This window comes from Tamandua tetradactyla, chromosome 20 (genome assembly GCF_023851605.1).
Source record: "Tamandua tetradactyla isolate mTamTet1 chromosome 20, mTamTet1.pri, whole genome shotgun sequence".
NCBI classification, from domain to species: domain Eukaryota; kingdom Metazoa; phylum Chordata; class Mammalia; order Pilosa; family Myrmecophagidae; genus Tamandua; species Tamandua tetradactyla.
Window position 1 is genome coordinate 844,321 of NC_135346.1, and position 19,777 is coordinate 864,097.

The 19,777-nt window shown below is 37.3% G+C and overlaps 1 protein-coding gene across 9 annotated transcripts in view; it reads right to left on the reverse strand.

The window, feature by feature from the left end:
- CNOT6 (CCR4-NOT transcription complex subunit 6) overlaps nt 1–19,777 on the reverse strand; it is an 84,846-nt gene that overhangs the window by 52,357 nt on the left and 12,712 nt on the right. For 8 of the 9 annotated variants that reach the window (XR_013166601.1, XR_013166602.1, XR_013166603.1 and 5 more), the window contains one exon: nt 5,998–6,111. Coding sequence is in view for 2 of the 9 variants with exons in the window: in XM_077138190.1 (XP_076994305.1) it covers nt 5,998–6,109 (112 nt within the window). In the remaining 7 variants the exon portion in view is untranslated. Of the gene's footprint in view, nt 1–5,997; nt 6,112–19,777 lie in introns of those variants that run through there. The other variant, XM_077138192.1, reaches the window with a different exon arrangement.

A 19,777-nucleotide genomic window follows, 5' to 3' on the forward strand; every position in this document is an offset into this window, starting at 1 on the left:
CAACCAGTGATCATCAAGTCCGAGTGTCAGGTGAATTTCTGATTGGATTAACATCATCTGCCCCTATCGCAAGTAACTGGAAAACACAATAGTAAATTCACTCCTAAGGAAGAGAATACCATCTAGACCATCAAATTATTTCTATCATTTCATATATAATTTCCAGCATTCACTAAAAATTACCACATATATCAGACCAAACCAAAAGGCTAAATGCCAGTAGGAAGAAAGAAAGATCAGCAGGAACCCCCAGGACACTGCGATATTTACGTATAAGTCAGTTTCTTAAAATAATTATGATGCATTTACACTTTGAGTCAAGATACAGTAACAGAGATGGGATTTACCCTCCCACCTAACACTGCTAAGAAATCAGACAAAATATGTAACAAAGGATATTCAGACATCGGACAATAAGGCTGCACAAGACAGTAATCACTGACAGATGGGAAACAAACAAGGTGAACGCTTACAACTATTCCAACTTACTGACTGAACAATTTCCAGACAGCAGTGCGAGGAGAGGGAGCCCAGGCTGAGCCTGACAGTCTCCATAAGGCAAGGAGAGGAAAGAGGGAATTCAGGCTGGCAAGATGAATACGGTTCATAGGGCAAAGGAGCACCAACGAGGACAGCTACACAGGCAGAAAGCTCTGGAGACCTGAAGGGGCTCCACCCAAAGCTTCAGCTAAGCGGCCATCAGCAAATGCATGTGAGGAAACAACCTGAGCAAATGCATGTGAGGAAACAACCTGAGGCAGGGGTTGGAGTAGAGGGAACAATCCTGGCTTATCACCCAGGACCAGGGAACAGTATATGTTCCTACCAGCCAGAGGAGAAACCCTTACAATTCACAGGGCATCAGAAGGGGTACTTGGAAAGCTTTTACTTAAAAGCAAGCCAAATCTGTTTCTAAATAATTTAACTACATCCCAGAACAAACTCAATAATATGTAGAAGAATACAAAAATATCCAGCACTCAAAAAAATCTAAAAATAGCAATGTATTACATCAAATAAAAAATTCACCAACTTGGAAAAATTGTTAAGGGAGAAAAACTGAACACATTAAAATAAGGCACGGAAGATATACAAGATTCACGTTGAAAACTTCACATCTTAATATGGGATGGGGTTAGATTCTGTAATGAAAAGACTGGTGAAACTGAAAACACAGCAAGAGAAATGATCCCAAAATGAAACAGAAAATAAAGACAGGGATAAATTAAACAGAGCATCAGTGAGCTCTGGAACAAGTTCAATAGAGAAGAACAAACCTCAGTTTGTGAGAAGGCTGGGGAGGAAAAATAAATTTGAATACTGACCTAAACTTTTCCAAATTGGATGCAATTGATAAACTCACAGATCTTAGTTCAATAAAACCAAAGCATATGAAATGTGAAAAAACAGCAAAGCAAATCATAATGACAATGATTAAAATTAGTGATTAAAAAAAAGTCCTAGAAGCAGCCAGAGAGAAATGACACATCACGTAAAAGAAACAAAGATTAAGAGTGACAGCAGACTTCCCCTCAGAAGCAACACAAGAACAGTGGACAATCTCTTTAAAGTATCGACAGATAAAAACTGTTAACCTAAAATTCTATACCCAGCAAGAGTCTTTAAAAAATGAAAGCCAAACACTTTTTCATCAGATGAAACTCTGGAAAATTATCACCAACAGATGTGCATCACAAGAAACATTAAAGGGGTTCTTCAGTCAAAAAGAAAACAATAACAGACGGTAATCTGCCTATACTCAAAGGAATCGTAAATCTTTTGTTGGTAAATAAAAAAGACATTTTTCCTATGGACTGTTTAAAGGGAAACAACAATGTATTGTGAGACTTATAGCGTATGTAGAAGTAAAACATATGACAGTAATAGAACAAAGACCAGGATAGGAGAACTACAAGTATACTATTATAAGAGTCTTGTGTTACTTAAGAGTTTAAAGTTTTAAACCCAAGGGCATATCAATAATTACACTAAACTTAAGTGTGCCCAATGGAACCAAGAAGAGGAACACTAACATGAGGGTGTTCACTGGAAAGTACCAATCCAAGAACATCGCATCAAACTGGGAGGGGTTCTGCCCAATTCAGTAACCAGATGAGTAGAAAATGACCATGGTATGGCTAAGCAAGCTATGGCCTGTACCTACTGTGGAGTATTATGCAGCTGAAACACAGAATAAAGTCATGAAGCATGTACAACATGGGAGAATCTTGAGGACATTTTGCAGAGTGAGATTAGCCAGAAATAAAATGTCCATGGTAAACCTGAAAGGGTGGGGCAGTCCAGGACCCAAGGACTCTAAGCTCATGGGCCAAGGTCTCATGAGACCAAGACATGGAGAAAAACACCAGAAATGGACTTATAATTGAGTAAGATAGGAATAAAAGAGATGAAGAAAAGAGAAGGTCCAGATAAAAAAAATGAGAGAAGAGACGAGAACCAGAACCAGAAAGTCTCAGAAGTTCCAACAGTTGTAAACCACAGAAGAGGGGGCTCGGAAGTTAGAAAAACTATCCTGAATCATACTGCTTCCTAAAACTTCACAAAAACTAAATGCAAATAAAAATGAGCAATGAAAAAGTACTGAGGTACAATTCCACAAAAGCTATTATGTAAAAAGACATTATTTAAAGAAATAAGGGCATAAAGACGACAGTAACTCTTACAATGAAAGCATAACATAAATATTCCTATAAAACAACCCAAACCATTACCTATTTTTTAAAATGAGCTGAAAAATATTATGAAATGAAAGACACAATAAAGGAACATAAATCAGATAAAAATTTAGGAAAGGAAAACTAAACTATAAGGAATTAATCACAAATAACCACAAAATAAATGCTTTTTAAAAGTAGGAGGAAATTTTTTAACTCAAAAATACACAGAGATTCAAAACAGATTCAAGAAAATATCAAATATGTACTGAAAAGAGAACAGAACTCTCAGATGAAGAAAACCAAAACAAGGGATCAGAACAAATATTAAAAATTAAAATTCAAGAAAACTTTCTTGAAATTAAAAAAAGAAAAACTGGGCGGGCCACGGTGGCTCAGCAGGCAAGAATGCTTGCCTGCCATGCCAGAGGACCTGGGTTCGATTCCTGATGCCTGCCCATGTTAAAAAAAAAAAAAGAAAAACTTCAGATTATGAATTCAAAGGACACACCATGCACCTGAGAACATCAATATAGAGAAGCAACACCAACTACATTCTAATAAAACTATAGATTTGAAGGAAAAAAAATCCTTAGGGTACCAAGGTAAAAAAGAACAAATGACCAGTAAGAGAAAGAAAATCAGACTGTCATCAGACTTACAGCAAAGCTTTATGCCAGACTGAAATAAATAAATTCATACATGCATACATAAATTAAAATGGAGCCTATATTTAAGATTCTTAAGGAAAGAGCGTGAACCAAGAACTTTCAAATATAAAGGGCACAAGCTGCTTTTACAACATGTAAGAAACTGCAGGAATATTATTTCAATGGGCCCTTCTTGTTCTAGAGAACAAGCTTTCCACCAGAATGATCAGACATAAGACAGGTGGTGGACATTTAGTACAGAGCTACTTGCAAAGTTAAGTCTAAACGTGGGTCCCACAGGAAGCTGATGGCCCATGATGGCTACCTGTTGACAGAGCGAGGGGTACCACTATCTTCAACACAAGGAAGGCGGGGAGCGTGCAAGAACGTCCTCCTGCTTTCGGCCATCACACTGGCAGTGGTATCGTTAAAGCAGCTGTCCTGACTGCCACACGCATCACATGGGAGGGAATGAGCAGTCACGGGATACTCTGACACTATCAACCCAACTCCATGAGCACCAGGACTCAGTCGTAAAGGAGAGGCAGAATTAGAGAAAAGCTAACTAAAACGCTACTGTGTTCATTTTCAAGGACGGCTTGAATCTGAACTGAACTGAAAGCATCAGCACATATTCATTAGTTTTTATCATAGTATTCGTGTACATGGACACATACATGAAATAAATGTCTTAGCATCAAATGAATTCAGCCCAGAGAATCCAGACATAGAAGCTTATGTAACAAAGGCTGATTAAGAAAGTAAAGTGACATTCTTGTTGGTGGTTAAATTACAGATCCAGTTCTGTCATCCTACTCAACCAACAGGTTTGTCCTCCAAGGGTAGTAGGTGAAAATATGAGTAATTGTTAAGAATGTTACTTTACAAACAACTATGAGATGATACTGTGAGCCACTGATTGCACACCATGTATGGACTACATTGTGTGTGATTTGTCAATAAAAATATTTTCTTAAAAATAAGTAGAGGGTGGGCCACGGTGGCTCAGCAGGCAAAGTAATCACCTACCATGCCAGAAACCTGGGTTCGATTCCCAGTGCCTTGCCCACACAAAAAATAAAAAATAAAAATAATAGAATACTTAAAAAAAAAAAGAAAAAAAAGAATGTTACTTTTGAGGACTCTTCCCCTTTCTTTCTACCTTGTATCCAGAATTTCTCCTCAAAGTTCAGAATCAGCAGCACAGTGACTCAGAAGTACCAAGAAGTAAGTTTCTAACACAAAGGAGAGGAAGGGGATAGGGGAAAAGAATCCCGCTAGCCTCTGAGAGAATCCCAGTGACTGCGTGCTTCCTACCTTGTCCTGGTGACATGAGAATGGGGGGATGTCCCTACAAGCAAAGGACTTGTAGTTCAAAAAAATGCTAATACAGGTTTATACAAGAACAGAATAAAAACAGACGAACACCAATCCTTTTAGAAATTAAAAGGATCAGTGAGAGTGAGGAATGCCTATGCTTTGAGGGCAACTAATAAATGAGAGAGTTTATTTCTCTTTGGACTCCTCTGACACAGAAAGCCAAACAGGCAGAAGAGGAGAAGGACAGAAATTTCACTTTGCTTCACTCAAATGAACTCTGGTTAGTTAAGGCCAGCACTCCAGACACTGGCAAAAGGGAAGAGGAGAGACCCATGTAGATACCTACCCTGCTGCGGCTGAAGAGAAGCTGTGAACAGGCAGAGTGTCATTACCTCTGTTCTGAATAGCACTTCTACGTAAACTTGGCAGTTATATCTGGCCTATTATTTATACTACACACTCTCTCCTCTTCTCACTCCCTAATATATCATAAGCTCTGTAAGGATAGGGACTGTGGTTTTAGTCAACTATAAATTTTCTGTATGTCTACTACAGTGCCTGACAAGATGTTTTACACATAGTATATGTTCAGGATGCCTGCTGAATTAAAAAAAAAATTTTAATCGGGGTAGTGAAGTATAAGAGAAAACTTAATTTGTTCTGCATTTTATCAAAGACAAAAACCAAGACAAACTGGAAGGAAAATGCAAGGATGCCTATTAAGCCTACATTAGGAGAAACCTTTAGCAATAGGTTTCAAGAAATAATAATGTCCCTGCACCATCTCTGAAGTATTAAAGAAGAGGCTGGCTGACCAGAGGCCCAGAGGAAAGGACATCCTCTCTGGACCTGGGGCTCATATATTTCTTTGAATATGTCCAGACTGCACCAGAGCTAAAAGGGAATGGTGAGATCTGATTCAAACCCTTTTGACTGTCGGTTGTTCTCAGAGACCCAGACTGAAAAGGGGAAACAAATCTATCCCAAAACCTTCTCTAGAACAGGCCTTTCCTATCCCAATGGAAATCTGATAGTACAAAAGCTCAACCCTACTTTATCAAAGAATCAAGTATCAGGAAAAACCTTTGGGCACTAGGCATTTCACACTTTTAATTGAATTCTTGATATTATTATCCCTATTTTATAAGAGGGCACATGTTGACAGAATAAGCAATGAGTGAGTTTTGAACTCTGACTCAAACTACACTCTTTCCACCAAACCTCCTGCTTCTAAGACGTTAGCATATGTGAAACACAATCATTGCCTTTTTTTGTGTACTGGAATTTTAAAAAACTTAATTTTCTACTGTATCTTAATTTCCATACCATAAACTCATGCTTCCATGCCTTACCACTTATTTCAAGTTCTGCCCAATGTGATTTCTTTCCATTTGCTGCTTCCTCAGAGGACATAATTGTGTACATCCTCCGAGGGTCAGGGGGCTCGTATTTTTCTTTGGGCATGCCTGTTGAATTAAGAAAAAAAATACAATCAGTATTCTCAGGAATCAAATAACCAAAAATATCAACAACTTCTTAGAAGTAGACACCAATGCTATGGTCTCTTAATGCCATTTCCCACTAAAAGGAACTAGGGTTCCTTGGAAAAAGAGCTGTTTTTAGGTCTGGGAAAGAAAAGGTACAAAATAAGCCTGCGAAGCTAACAAAGGTGCTGTGACTGTGAAGGACAGAGGAGTGAACTTGAAAAACTCCTCCTGGCTGGTGAACATCATAAGACGCTCCTTAAGACCACTCACTATAAGACCACGATGCGTCATTACAAAGGACATAATTCATAACTGTAATAAAAAAATAGAGTGGTGCCATGGTGGCTCAGTGACCGAATTCTCGCCTGGCATGCAGGAGACCAGGGTTTGATTCCTGATTCCAAAAACTAAATAAATAAATAAAAATAAAAACCTAGTCACCTGAAAATTAAACATTTATCTTGCTTTTCTGGCAGAAACTAGATGAGAAAATGCAATTCTTAATAGAATCCCAGCTAATAAATGCAGAAGGAATTATGACTTACTAAAACATAATTGTGCAACTCCAAATGAAGTAATAGATTTAGGCAATGATCATTAGTGGTTAATAAAACCATTGGGTGAATATAATCAATAGAAATATTTTTAATGGCTAGATCAGACTATACTATATATAACACCTAAATCCAAGGATCAATTTCATCACTTGGTCACATCAGACAGTAGGTACCACCTGTGAGACATGAAGTCCAAAACACTCACTATGTTGTTAAGTCCCCACCAAAAGAAAAGAAAAAAGATTGAACCTGAATCAAATCAAGCCCCTAAATCTAGTACCAGTTTATAAACCGTAAAAGGAACATGCTTAAAATAACACCACAAGAGGAACAGGCAGTAGGTGGAATTTGGCCCCCAGGTCATACAGTGTGCCAAATCTTGACTAGAACTCTGGTAGGAGAGACAAAATATAACAAAAAGTAAAGTGAAATAAACCAGTTAGGTAGGACAATGCCAAAGAAATGCAGATACCATCACAGAGGCAACAAAAAGAGATATCACTGGCTGGACTATAAAAAATAAGTCTTTATGATTTTACTTTATAAGCGATCAAAATAATAATGCAGGTTAATTTTCTTTTAATAAAGCATCTTATATACAAGTGTTCATGCATCAACTAACAAACTCATATGAACAAATAAAGGATGCCTTGCTAAAAAAGTAAGTAACACCACCAGATACAGTCAGTCAGATGCTGAATATGGAAAGCACTATGTGACAAATGACCCAGTTTCTCCAACAAATCAATGAATGAAAAAAAGGAGTGAAAGGAAACAGATATAGCAATCAAATGCAATGTGTAGACCTTGTTTCCAATTTGAAAAAAATCAAGTATAAAAAAACATTTTTGAGAATCAGAGAAATTATAGGTACAAACTGAAATATTTAGGTGAAGTGGAATATCACTCTCTTGCCTGCTCTCATTTGATCTTATTTATTTGAATAAACCTACAATAAATGTTTAATCCAACTCTCCACTTAGTCTGTATACCTACACAGCTAAACAGGCCTGGAGAAAAACCTGTAACCAATGGGCTCTTAATGCTGCCCCAGAACAATACTGTAAATTCCTAGTCTACCCCTTCTCCTAGAAGGCGTCTCTCCTCAAACCTCTAACAGCTCCTCCTCTATTCTCCCCTCAACTGACAGCGTTACTTCTATTTTCTCAGTACAAGAGGCAACCATCGGAGCTGGCCTTTCTACAAACTATGCTCTCTGTACTAAAGACATCCTGCCTGCCCTCTGAGAAATTAACTCACCTATGCACTTAACCCCACCCCATCATCCTGGCTATTTAAAAATATTACTCCAGCAATTCTCTTTTTCCTCCCTACTGCATCTTTAGCCTCAGCATACATATACGGTATTATTTCCCCTATTAAAAAAAAAAGAAAAAAGTCCTCACCTTATTTCCCCCTCTTTTTCCTCATTCTCGTTACAGCAAAAAAATCCTCAAGAGCTATCTATGCTCTCCTTCACCTATTCCTCTCCTCCCAAGCTTAAATCTATTCCAATCAGTAAGCACATTTAACATTCCACCAAAAACTGCTAGTCAAGGGCTACCTCACACTGCTATATCCACTGATTGCTTCTGATACTCCTTTTTACTTGTCCTAGGATCAGCACCTGACACTGACAACCATCCTCTCCAAGGAATACTTACTTTAGCTGGCTTCTAGGATACCTTTCTTTGGGTATTCCTCCTGTCTCTACAGATTTAGTCTTTCACTAGTTCTTCCTGTTGAGCTGGAATTAGCTTCATTTTACCAACAGAAAACTGAGTTTAAGGAAGTTGAATGGTTTAAGTAATTTGCCCAGGGTTGGAAGGCTGAATTGTAGCAGATCAAGGTTTGAATACAGACCTGTCTGATTAAAAGTCCGAGTTACTTTCATTACATTATGCTGCCTCCCATCTGATGGGAAGTAGAGCTATTTTTCAAACATAGACATGAGCTTTGAACATTTAATACATATCATAGTCAAAGGACAGAAGAAGTTAATAATCCTAAAACACAATATTAAAGCTGTTCAAATTAAGTAAAAATACCAATGGTGAGACTAATTATATGTGCAAGAAAGAGTCTATCCAAAATACTGTTTTGTTAAATATTACTGACTCTTGTATGTTAACGTTTTCAACACAGAATTGCAGTGACTGAAGTTTTCAGACTAATACACAGTAGAGAATTGTCCATTCTATCCAGAGAACAATCTGGTGAAGCAAACGGCCTTTCTGAATGCCTTGAATGTATCAGTCTCAGTCTAAAAAACATTCAGTGCTATGTAAGTCTATCTGAACTTTATGACAGTATTCCTTAACATTCCTTAAGACATCCCACAGGATGACCCAAATGCTATTATCTGACCCGTTTCTACTCAACAATGAGCGTTCTGATCTTCATTGGCTTTTCCAATTAGGATTTTATAATAAGAAATTTCTCTGTGTCTGAGATTTGCATTTTGATCCTATTTATCATTTCACTTCTCAGTGAAAGTGCAGGAGTCTGAATTTACCAATCTCATGTGAGTTTAGCTGGAGTCAATCAATGCCCAGAGCCTGATCACACTTGGTGAACTGACAGTGTTACTAACTGAAGGATCTGAAACAGGCCCTGGGCCTAATTACCTGAGATGTCTGCCTAGGCAGCCAACCTCCCTCTCTTGTTTTCATAACATAAAATAGGTTGTTTTAAACTTAAGGGACAATTCACTCTACATTCCAAAGCAGTGAAGAGATACTTTCTATTTCTCAAATACTGAGATTGGGGGTAGAAATGAGAAAGGAATTCAACAGAATATAAGGAATGGGGGCAAACGGAACAGTTACGCTCCTAAAGAGCAGCAAAAGGAGCACGTGTGCCAGCTGGGAACTCTACCCATTTTTCTGAGAGTCTGACAAAACACAGCATGTGAGACCAGCTAGAGAAAAGGATATTAGGAATAGCCTGCAATGTATGATATTTTCCAATGCTCTGAAATCAACAAGTAAATTTTGATCTCAAAAAAAAACAGCATGTCACTGTAGATTGTTATAAAGAAATAAAAATAAAAAATGACTTGAAAACTGCCAAGGAAAATTACAAAAGACTATTTGAAAAAACAGGTAAACCAGTGTCAGTAGGTTCTGAGCACCCACTAGCCACTCTCCTACAGAACCAGCCCAGTGCCAGACACCACTACTGAGCCTGGCAGCATGAAATCCAGCCCTGGGAGGAACGGTTTTTCACTAACCTAGAGTAATTATTTTACTTCAAGAAGACATTAGTTACCATACTTACTTAAAAGGTGTGTTTACATATTTAATCATTTTATGAAATGGTTTAAAGGTTAAAAACAGCAACAAACCAACTAGAACCATGCTGGGAAAGTCAGTGGCAAGAAGCAGAATTACAATCCAAGATGGTGAACCGGAAGACTATTCCGGAGCATTTAAACTGAGGGTGGCCTGACTATATACCATAAATCTTGAAAACTTTGGTTTTTCAAGGGGAAGAAAAAAGCCTTTAGGAATCCACACAGTCTCTACCTCACACTGCCAGAAACAGGTGTGTGTGTGTGTGTGTGTGTGTGTGTGTGTGTGTGTGTGTGTGTGTGTGTGTGTGTGTGTGTGCGTGCTGAGGCAAAAGGGGTAGGGGTCAGGATTCACATATGGGTTTAAGAGATTTATCAGAAGGTAGAGTAAAAGAGCAGAAATGAGACGACAACCATGGAAAGAGACTGGAACAAAGATGCCCATGAAGACCCAAGAGCTCCCTAGTTAAAGCCCTTAAACTAAATCTGTTCTAACCCTGCTCTGGCAAGGAGGGAAGTGGAAATAGCTGCTGGCAACAGGAATGCAAGAAAAGGGGCTAAAAGACCCTGGTCAATTATTGTCAGCAATCAAACTTCTGCTCAACCAAAACTGGGAGCAAACATGCTTGCTCTCCATGGGAAAACGAAATGCAATCACAAAATTACAAAAACCAAAGCTAAAATTCACAATCATAACTGCCCATACCAACAGGTATGCCAAAGCCTTACCTCACCCTCATCCCTACTAGGACGAGAAAAACCTTATGCAGCCTTCAAAAAAGAATCTCTGAGGAGAAAACAACAGAGGTGCCAAACACACCAACCCACATTTTATGTAGCTAAAGAGCAAACTAACATAGAGGGGCAATGTAACACGAGTTAAGTTTACTGCAAAAAGCTCATAAAGAATCCATTTGGGGGAAAAAATACTACAGAAATAGAAAAAAGTTCACAAACAAGTACTTCTCATGCTTTCTCTTGAAGAAATTCAGAGAACTATGAAGCCACTCCAAAAAAAGAAGCCAATTATGGGAAACGTGGAGATGAAAAGGAAGACTGCAGAGCTACTGGGAAAAAATGAGGACTAGAGAATGAAGAGGTCAGAAGATTTCACTGTTATAAGGTTTTTATATTTAATTTGAAAGAATTTAATATTAACTCTATTTAGATGTGGTGAGGTAAGTACATCTATTGTAATCTTTAAATTAACTACAAAAACAAGAATATTTGTATAGCTAAAATACAGTAAAGGAATAGAATGCTGAAGATTATATAATTAACCCAAGAGAAAAGAAAGGAAAAACAGAGGAAAACAAAACAGAAAACCAGAAAAAAATAGTAGACATTAGCACATAAACCCAACCACATCAGTTATTACTTTAAATGTAAATGGAATAAAGACACCAAATGAAAGGGCAGAAACTATCAAAAGATCCAACTATGTGCTACCAGCAAAAGAGCCACTATAAGTATCAAAACACAAACAGATTGAGAGTATAAGAGGATAAAGCAAGATATATCACAAAATCAGTATGCCTAAGAAAACTGGTGGCTAAATTAATCAGAAATAGTAGATTTCAAAGAAGTATTAGCAGACATAAATGACATTTCATAATGTAAAGTCAATTCATTAGGAGTATAAAACAATATTCAATGTGTGTGCACCTTATTAGGCTTCAGATTACATTAAGCAAAAACTGGCAATATAAACAAGAAAGATAGCTACACAAATAGACATATATTTAGAGATAACAGCTCTTTTCAGTAATTAATAGAAATAGACCCAGAGATCAATAAAGATACAAAATATCTGAACACTAGTAACCTCACAAACTTCACATTTAACTCTATACCCAACTTCTGAAGAATACACATTCTTTTCCAGCGCAAAGGTACACTTACCATGATACACCATCTACTGAGTCATAAAATAATCTTAGCCCTATGTCAGACTATTAAATAAATCTCAGTTGATTTCAAAACACTAACAGGTTTTCTGCCCACAATTAAAAGAGAAAATAACCCCCCAAAAGTAAGATAACTAAAAAAGCTCTCAAATACTTGAAACTTAAACATATATATGAATAATCATGGGTCAAAAAAAAAATTACAAGTAAAATTAGAAAATATTTCAAATCAGGTAATAATGAAAACACAACATATCAAAATTTATAGAATACAGGTAAAGCAGAGTGCTCAGAAGAAAATTTAAAGCTTTGAAAGCTTATATTAAAGAAAGAGCTAAAAGAAATGATGTAAGTTTCCAATTTAAGAAACTTGAAAAGGAATAAATTTAAAACAAAATAGGAAAAAAATGAGAGCAGAAATCAATTAAATAGAAAACAGATGAATAAGAAAAACTAACAAAGCCTGAGTTGATTCTTTGAAGAGATCAATAAAACTCATAAATCTAGCTAGATGGATAAAGAAATAAAAAGAAAACACAAACTACCAATATTGGTTATGAAAGGACTATTATCACAGATCTTACAGATAACAAAGGAATGTTAAACAACTGGGGCCAATAAATTCAACAACTACTCAACTTGTTTTATGAGGCAAGGAAAACTTCTCACACCAAAACCTGACAAAGACATTACAAGAAAACAAACTACACACCAATATTGTTCAAGAAGATAGAAGCAAAAACTCTTAAAATCTTAGCGTATCAAATTCGGCAATATATAAAAGAGATAATGCATCATGATCAAGTGTGGGGATCATCACAGGAAAGTAAAGCTGGTTTAACATTTTAAAATCAATGTAATTCACCTAACTAACAAAAGTAAAAATGGAGGAAAAAATATATGATCTTCCCAAAAGATGCAGAAAAAAAGCATTTGACCAAATTCAACATCCATTTATGAAAACAACAAATTAGGAATACAAGAGACCATCACCAATCTGATAAATGATACCTGAAAAATCTTCAGGTAACTTAAAGGTGAAACATGTTATGCTTTCAATAGTGTTCAGCAAAATTATTGGTGAAAAACTGAAATCCATCCCCTAACAAAGAAATAAAGAAAGCGTGTCTGTTCTTATCACTTCTATTCAATATTGTATTGTGAGTTCTGGTCTATGTAATAAAGAAAAATAAATAAAAGATATACACATTGGAGAGGAAGAAGTAAAACTGTATTTACAGACAACACGAACAGTTACAGAGAAAAATCTAACAGGTCTACAATATTACCACGAGACAGGTAAATGGAGTAATATCCTAGGATACAAAATCAATATACAAAAATTAGGTACATTTCTATGTAACAGCATCAAATAATTGGAAAATGAACATTTAAAAATTAATTTCATTAATAAAAGTATTAAAATATATTACTTAGGAATAAAGGTAACAAAATAACAAAAGATATATACAACCTCTATATTAAAACTATAAAACAATGCTGAGAAAAACTAAAGCATTAAAGAAATGGAGAAATATATATCATGTTAATGGATTTGAAGGCTCAATATTATTAACATTTTAATTGTCCCCAAACTGATCAACAAATGCAATCAAAATCTCAAAAACTTCTGTAGAAATTGCCGTACTGATTCCAAAATGTTTATGGGAAATCAGAGATCTAAAAATAGCCTGTGGGGGGGGCTATTTCTACACACTACATTGTTTCATTAATCTCTTTGATTTCCCATTTAACAAAACTCTGTTAAGTCTTAAAATCATATAGTTTAAGTCCTCCGACTTTTTTCTTCCTTTACAGGCCACTTGGGCTGTGTGTGTGTGCTGTATGGCGGGGTCACATTTCATTATTTTTCCGTGCGTGTGTACGCGTGCACGCTGTATGGCAGGGTCACATTTCATTATTTTTCCATGTGAGTATCCCATCACCATTTGTTGAAATTTTGTTTGTTCATTTTGCTTGAAAATTTGTTTGTTTGTTTGTATGGCAGGTGCGAATTCTACCACTCAACCAATTATCCTTGAACCCCCACCTGGGCTACAAAGATTTTATAGAGAGGAGACAAAAAGTATTCATCATAAATGGAAAAAAAAAAGTCTGACTTCCTCAAAATCAGTAACTGTGTATGTTAAAGACATTATTAAGAAATTGGGGGGGGGGGGGGGGGGGCCACGGTGGCTCAGCATGCAAGAATGCTCGCCTGCCATGCCAGAGGACCCAGGTTGGGCTCGCCTGCCATGCCAGAGGACCCGGGTTGGATACCCGGTGCCTGCCCATAAAAAAAAAAATTTTTTTTTAAATGGGGGGGGATGGGAAAACCAGTCACAGACTGGGAAAAAAATATTCTGACAAAGGATTTGTTTCAGAATATGTAAAGAATTCCTACAAGTCTACAATTAAAAAGCAACTTAACCTGAAAATGAACCAAAAATGACTTGATAAGTACATGAAAGTATTCACCATTGTGCTGGTTTGAAAGGAAGCATGCCCCCTAAGAAAAGCCATGTTTCAATATAAATCCCATTTCATAAAGGTAGAATAATCTCTATTCAATACTGTATGTTTGAAACTGTAATGAGATCATCTCCCTGGATGATGTGATTTAGTCAAGAATGGTTGTTAAACTGGATTGGGGATGACATGTCTCCACCCATTTGGGTGGGTCGTGATTGGTTTATTGGAGTCCTATAAAAGAGGAAAGATTTCGGAGAACGAGATTCAGAGAGAGCAACACTACGAAGCAGAGAGTCCACCAACCAGCGACCTTTGGAGATGAAGAAGGGAAACACCTCCCGGGGAGCTTCATGAAACCAGAAGCCAGGAGAGAAAGCTAGCAGATGATGCTGTATTTGCCATGTGCCCTTCCAGCCGAGAGAGAAGCCCTAACTGTGTTCGTCATGTGCCTTCTCACTTAAGAGAGAAACCCTGAACTTCACTGGCCTTCTTGAACCAAGGTATCTTACCCTGGATGGATGCCTCTGATTGGACATTTCTATAGACTTGTTTTAATTGGGGCATTTTCTCAGCCTTAGAACTGTAAACTAGCCACTTTTAAATTTCCCTTGTTAAAAGCTGTTCTGTTTCTGGTATATTGCACTCTGGCAGCTAGCAAACTAGAACAACCACCATTAGTCATTAGGGAAACGCAAATTAAAACCACAATGAGATACCACTAAAAATCTATCAGAAGGCTAAAAGGCTGGCAACACCAAATGCTGGTAAGAACATGGAGCAAGCAGAGCTCTTACATACCATTGGTGAGAAGGTAAAATTGTCTACCTACTTCGGAAAACTGAGGTTTTCATAGAAGATAAACCCAAAAGAACTTATACATCCGAACAACACTTCCTCTTCAGGGAGCTTTCTTTATAGAATTACTCATTCTACAAATATTTACTGAGCATCTTCTATGTGCTTAGAACTCTGGTAGATGCTAGGAGTAAAAACAGTAAGAAATTCACGACCTCAGAGCTTAAACTACTGGGTGAGCAAACAAAAATTTCACAACTATATGATCACAATAAAAAAAAGTCTTGCTTTTTTCTACTTCCACCACTCTAATTTAGGACTTATTTTCTCTTTCTTCAATTACTATAATGGCCTCCTATAATTGGTACTTAGTATTGCAATCTAGCCTATATACCACTCTCAAATTAGTCTTCCAACACAGATTTGTAATTGCAAGGCAAAATCCAGAAAAAGAAATCATCTTTTGTAGGCTGGATTTCTGAATATAAAAATGAAAACTTTAACTGAATGTCTTTGGGTCCCAATCCAGCTTTAAGACAATGATTCTATGGTACTTCACCTATTCAAACTCCTTAGTTCAGTATTCAAAAATATTCCCTTCTACCAGACTTTTACCCTAAAACATTTCTCTCTTTTAACATTAAGTCCAAACTGCCATCCTCAAATGGTCTCATTTCCTATCCCCAAGACATTACTTATAACACTTTACAACTGATATTCTACCCATATTTTAAAGCTAGACCCAAATATTCCCAGCTACCACAGTGGAGGACAAACCTCTCACAAGCTGCTTTCCCACAAAACTACAACCATGAATATCTTTCATAAAGCAGGATTAACGAAAATAATTAAGAGTTTGCTGAACATTTTTCAAAGACCATTCTGAAATCCCTACTTTTCAGGAGACCCATATTTTTAGTTAATTCTATGCCAAATTTATTACAGCCTTTTATTTTCATACCTCAACAATGAGAGGATGCCCTGATGGCTCACTAAAAAAAAAAAACAAAAACTACTAATTTCAAAATAGATAAGCAGAAAAGAGTTCCCAGCCATACTTTGTATGGAAAGAGAAGTAGGAAAATGTTGATATTTTTAAAGGAACATGGAAATATTCAAAGAACAGAAAGCAAATTATAACTATGAATCAAAACTATTTTCTATTTCCCATTATTGTAAAAGAGACAACAAACCACTATTCTGAAGACACACATACACACAAATACTTCCTCCTTGACTACAATCCAAATGACAATTCAGTCACAGGTAAATTAAAAACTTAGGGGTAACACTGAGTGGCTCAGAGTCATGACAACTGGGGCAGGTTTTGGTGTGGCTGGTGGACACTGCTGCCTCTTTCGTCTTATGCAGAAGATCTAAGGTAAAAGAAGGAGAAAGGGTTATTCTTGGTCTTTTCAACTTTGTAGGGAGAGGCCTAGGTTACTACAGGGCGCCAAGACATCCAACTCCCATTTGCTTTTTAAAGAGGCATAACCCTTGCCCATCCCTCATCATGGAATAATTTAAAAATACATATACATAAATGTATAATCCAGAACAAGCTACACAACCACACACCTCCCCTTCTTGACCCTCACACAAGACGGACTAAATTTCAAAAGCATTTTTTTTTTTTTTTTTGGTTCGGGGGCAGGCTCCAGGAATCGAACCCAGGTCTCCGGCAAGGCAGGTGAGAACTCTGCCACTGGGTCACCACTGCACTGCCCAAAAGCATTTTATTTTTAATTCACTGCTCAGGACAGGGGAGGTGAGCCAGGACGTGTAATAGAAGCAGAAGATTTTGGCCTTCTGCCATACTTGTTGTGTTGGTTTGAAGGATGTATGGACCCTAGAAAAGCCATGTTTTAATCAAAATCCCATTTCATAAAAGTAGAATAATCCCTATTCAATACTGTATGTTTGAAACTGTAATCAGATCATCTCCCTGGATGATGTGATTTAGTCAAGAGTGGTTAAGCTGGATTAGGTGATGACATGTCCCCACCCACTTGGTCTTGATCGGTTAACTGGAGTCCTATAAAAGAAGAAACATTTTGGAGAATGGGAGATTCAGAGACAGCAGAGAAGAACACACAGCCATGAGAAGCAGAGAGCTCAAAAGCCAATGACCTTTGGAGACAAAGAAGGAAAACACCTCCCAGGGAGCGTCATGAAATAGGAAGCCAGGAGAGAAAGCTAGCAGTTGATACCTTGCTCGCCATGTGCCCTTCCAGCTGAGAGAGAAATTCTGACTGTGTTCACCATGTGCCTTCTCACTTGAGAGAGTAACTGTGAAACTCATCAGCCTTCTTGAACCAAGGTATCATTCCCTGGATACCTTTGACTGGACATTATCCTGGCTTTAGAACTGTAAACTAGCAACTTATTAAATTCCCTTTTTAAAAAACCACTGTTTCTAGTATTGCATTCTGGCAGCTAGCAAACTAGAGCACTTGCTGTGTGCTTCTCTGACCCCTGTTCTACACCTACCCCTGCTTCCTGAAGTCCCTTGTTCCTACCTCCTTTGAAGAATTGGGGAGGATGGTGTCGGGGAACAAAAAGGAGAGGGTGTGAAGGCTCTGGTAACATGAAGAAGAAAAGATGACAACCACACAGCCACTCGGCTGCCAAAGCTGAAGTATTTCTGCCTGGAGCCCTTTGCCTTGATCCTCCTGTTTGAGGTGGGATAGAGCAGAGAAGTATTTGCTACAAGCCAGGAGCACAAATCACTGTTCGACAAATTTCTCTCCCACTTTTATCTTGGTAAACTGAAATGCTGGGGGTGAAGAGAAACAGTCACTATTTTTTTCTTTTTTATCTGTTAAGTAATTAAAGAAAAAACATGAAAAAAAAATTTAGGTGTGACAACACTAAATTAACCTTCATTCTGCTTCTATCAAGATATATAAGACATTTGCTGAAGAAGGAAATAAATGGGAGCTCCTCAAAATTAAACACTTTTGTGCATCAAAGAACTTCATCTAGAAAGTAGAAAGACAGCCTACACAATGGGAGACAATATTTGGAAATGACATATCAGATAAAGGTCTAGTATCCAGAATTTATAAAGAGATTGTTCAACTCAACAACAACAAAAAGGCAACCAACCCAATTACAAAATGGGGAAAAGACTTGAACAGATACCTCTCAGAAGAGGAAATACAAATGGCCAAAAGGCACATGAAGAGATGCTCAATGTCCCTGGCCATTAGAGAAATGCAAATCAAAACCACAATGAGATATCATCTCACACCCACCAGAATGGCCATTATCAACAAAACAGAAAATGACAAGTGCTGGAGAGGATGTGGAGAAAGAGGCACACTTATCCACTGTTGGTGGGAATGTCAAATGGTGCAACCACTGTGGAAGGCAGTTTGGCGGTTCCTCAAAAAGCTGAATATAGAATTGTCATACGACCCAGCAATACCATTGCTGGGTATCTACTCAAAGGACTTAAGGGCAAAGACACAAACAGACATTTGTACGCCAATGTTTATAGCAGCGTTATCTACAATTGCAAAGAGATGGAAACAGCCAAAATGTCCATCAACAGACGAGTGGCTAAACAAACTGTGGTATATACATACGATGGAATATTATGCAGCTTTAAGACAGGATAACCTTATGAAGCATGTAATAACATGGATGGACCTAGAGAACATTATGCTGAGTGAGTCTAGCCAAAAACTAAAGGACAAATACTGTATGGTCCCACTGATGTGAACCGACATTCGAGAATAAACTTGGAATATGTCACTGGTAACAGAGTCCAGCAGGAGTTAGAAACAGGGTAAGATAATGGGCAATTGGAGCTGAAGGGATACAGATTGTGCAACGGGACTAGATACAAAAACTCAAAAATGGACAGCACAATAATACCTAATTGTAATCATGTTAAAACACTGAATGAAGCTGCATCTGAGCTATAGGTTTTTTTTGTTTGTTTGTTTGTTTACTATTATTACTACTTTTTTCTCTATATTAACATTCTATATCTTTTTCTGTTGTGTTGCTAGTTCTTCTAAACCGATGCAAATGCACTAAGAAACGATGATCATGCATCTATGTGATGATGTTAAGAATTACTGATTGCATATGTAGAATGGTATGATTTCTAAATGTTGGGTTAATTTCTTTTTTTCTGTTAATTAATAAAAAAAGATATATAAGACATTTGAAATGTCATATAAAAGCAATAACGATAAATATTTTTAATACAGAAATATTCTGGCATTTACAATCTATGACATTAATTACAGCTGGGATGGCAAGCTTACCACTCTAAACTATTCACCTTCTATTTTTGTCAAGTGAGCTGAATTTCACAAATTAAACAAGTGTAGAATGTGGCTCTACTGGAAATAAAACCAGTTGGCTCTCTTGCATACTTCCTAAGCCTTCCTTAGCCTCAATTCAGTAAACATACTTCTACATCTCACTTTAAATCACAACCATTCTGATTCTCAATTTCATCAAATTTGTTTCCTTCTATTTCTATCCAGGTTTCCACCATGCATTATCTAGTTAAAAGTTTACTCAGGTGGAGTGTTAATGGACTGTGGACTTAGGGCATTATACATGATGTCTAATGCATGCAGGCGGCTGAAGGATGCACTGAC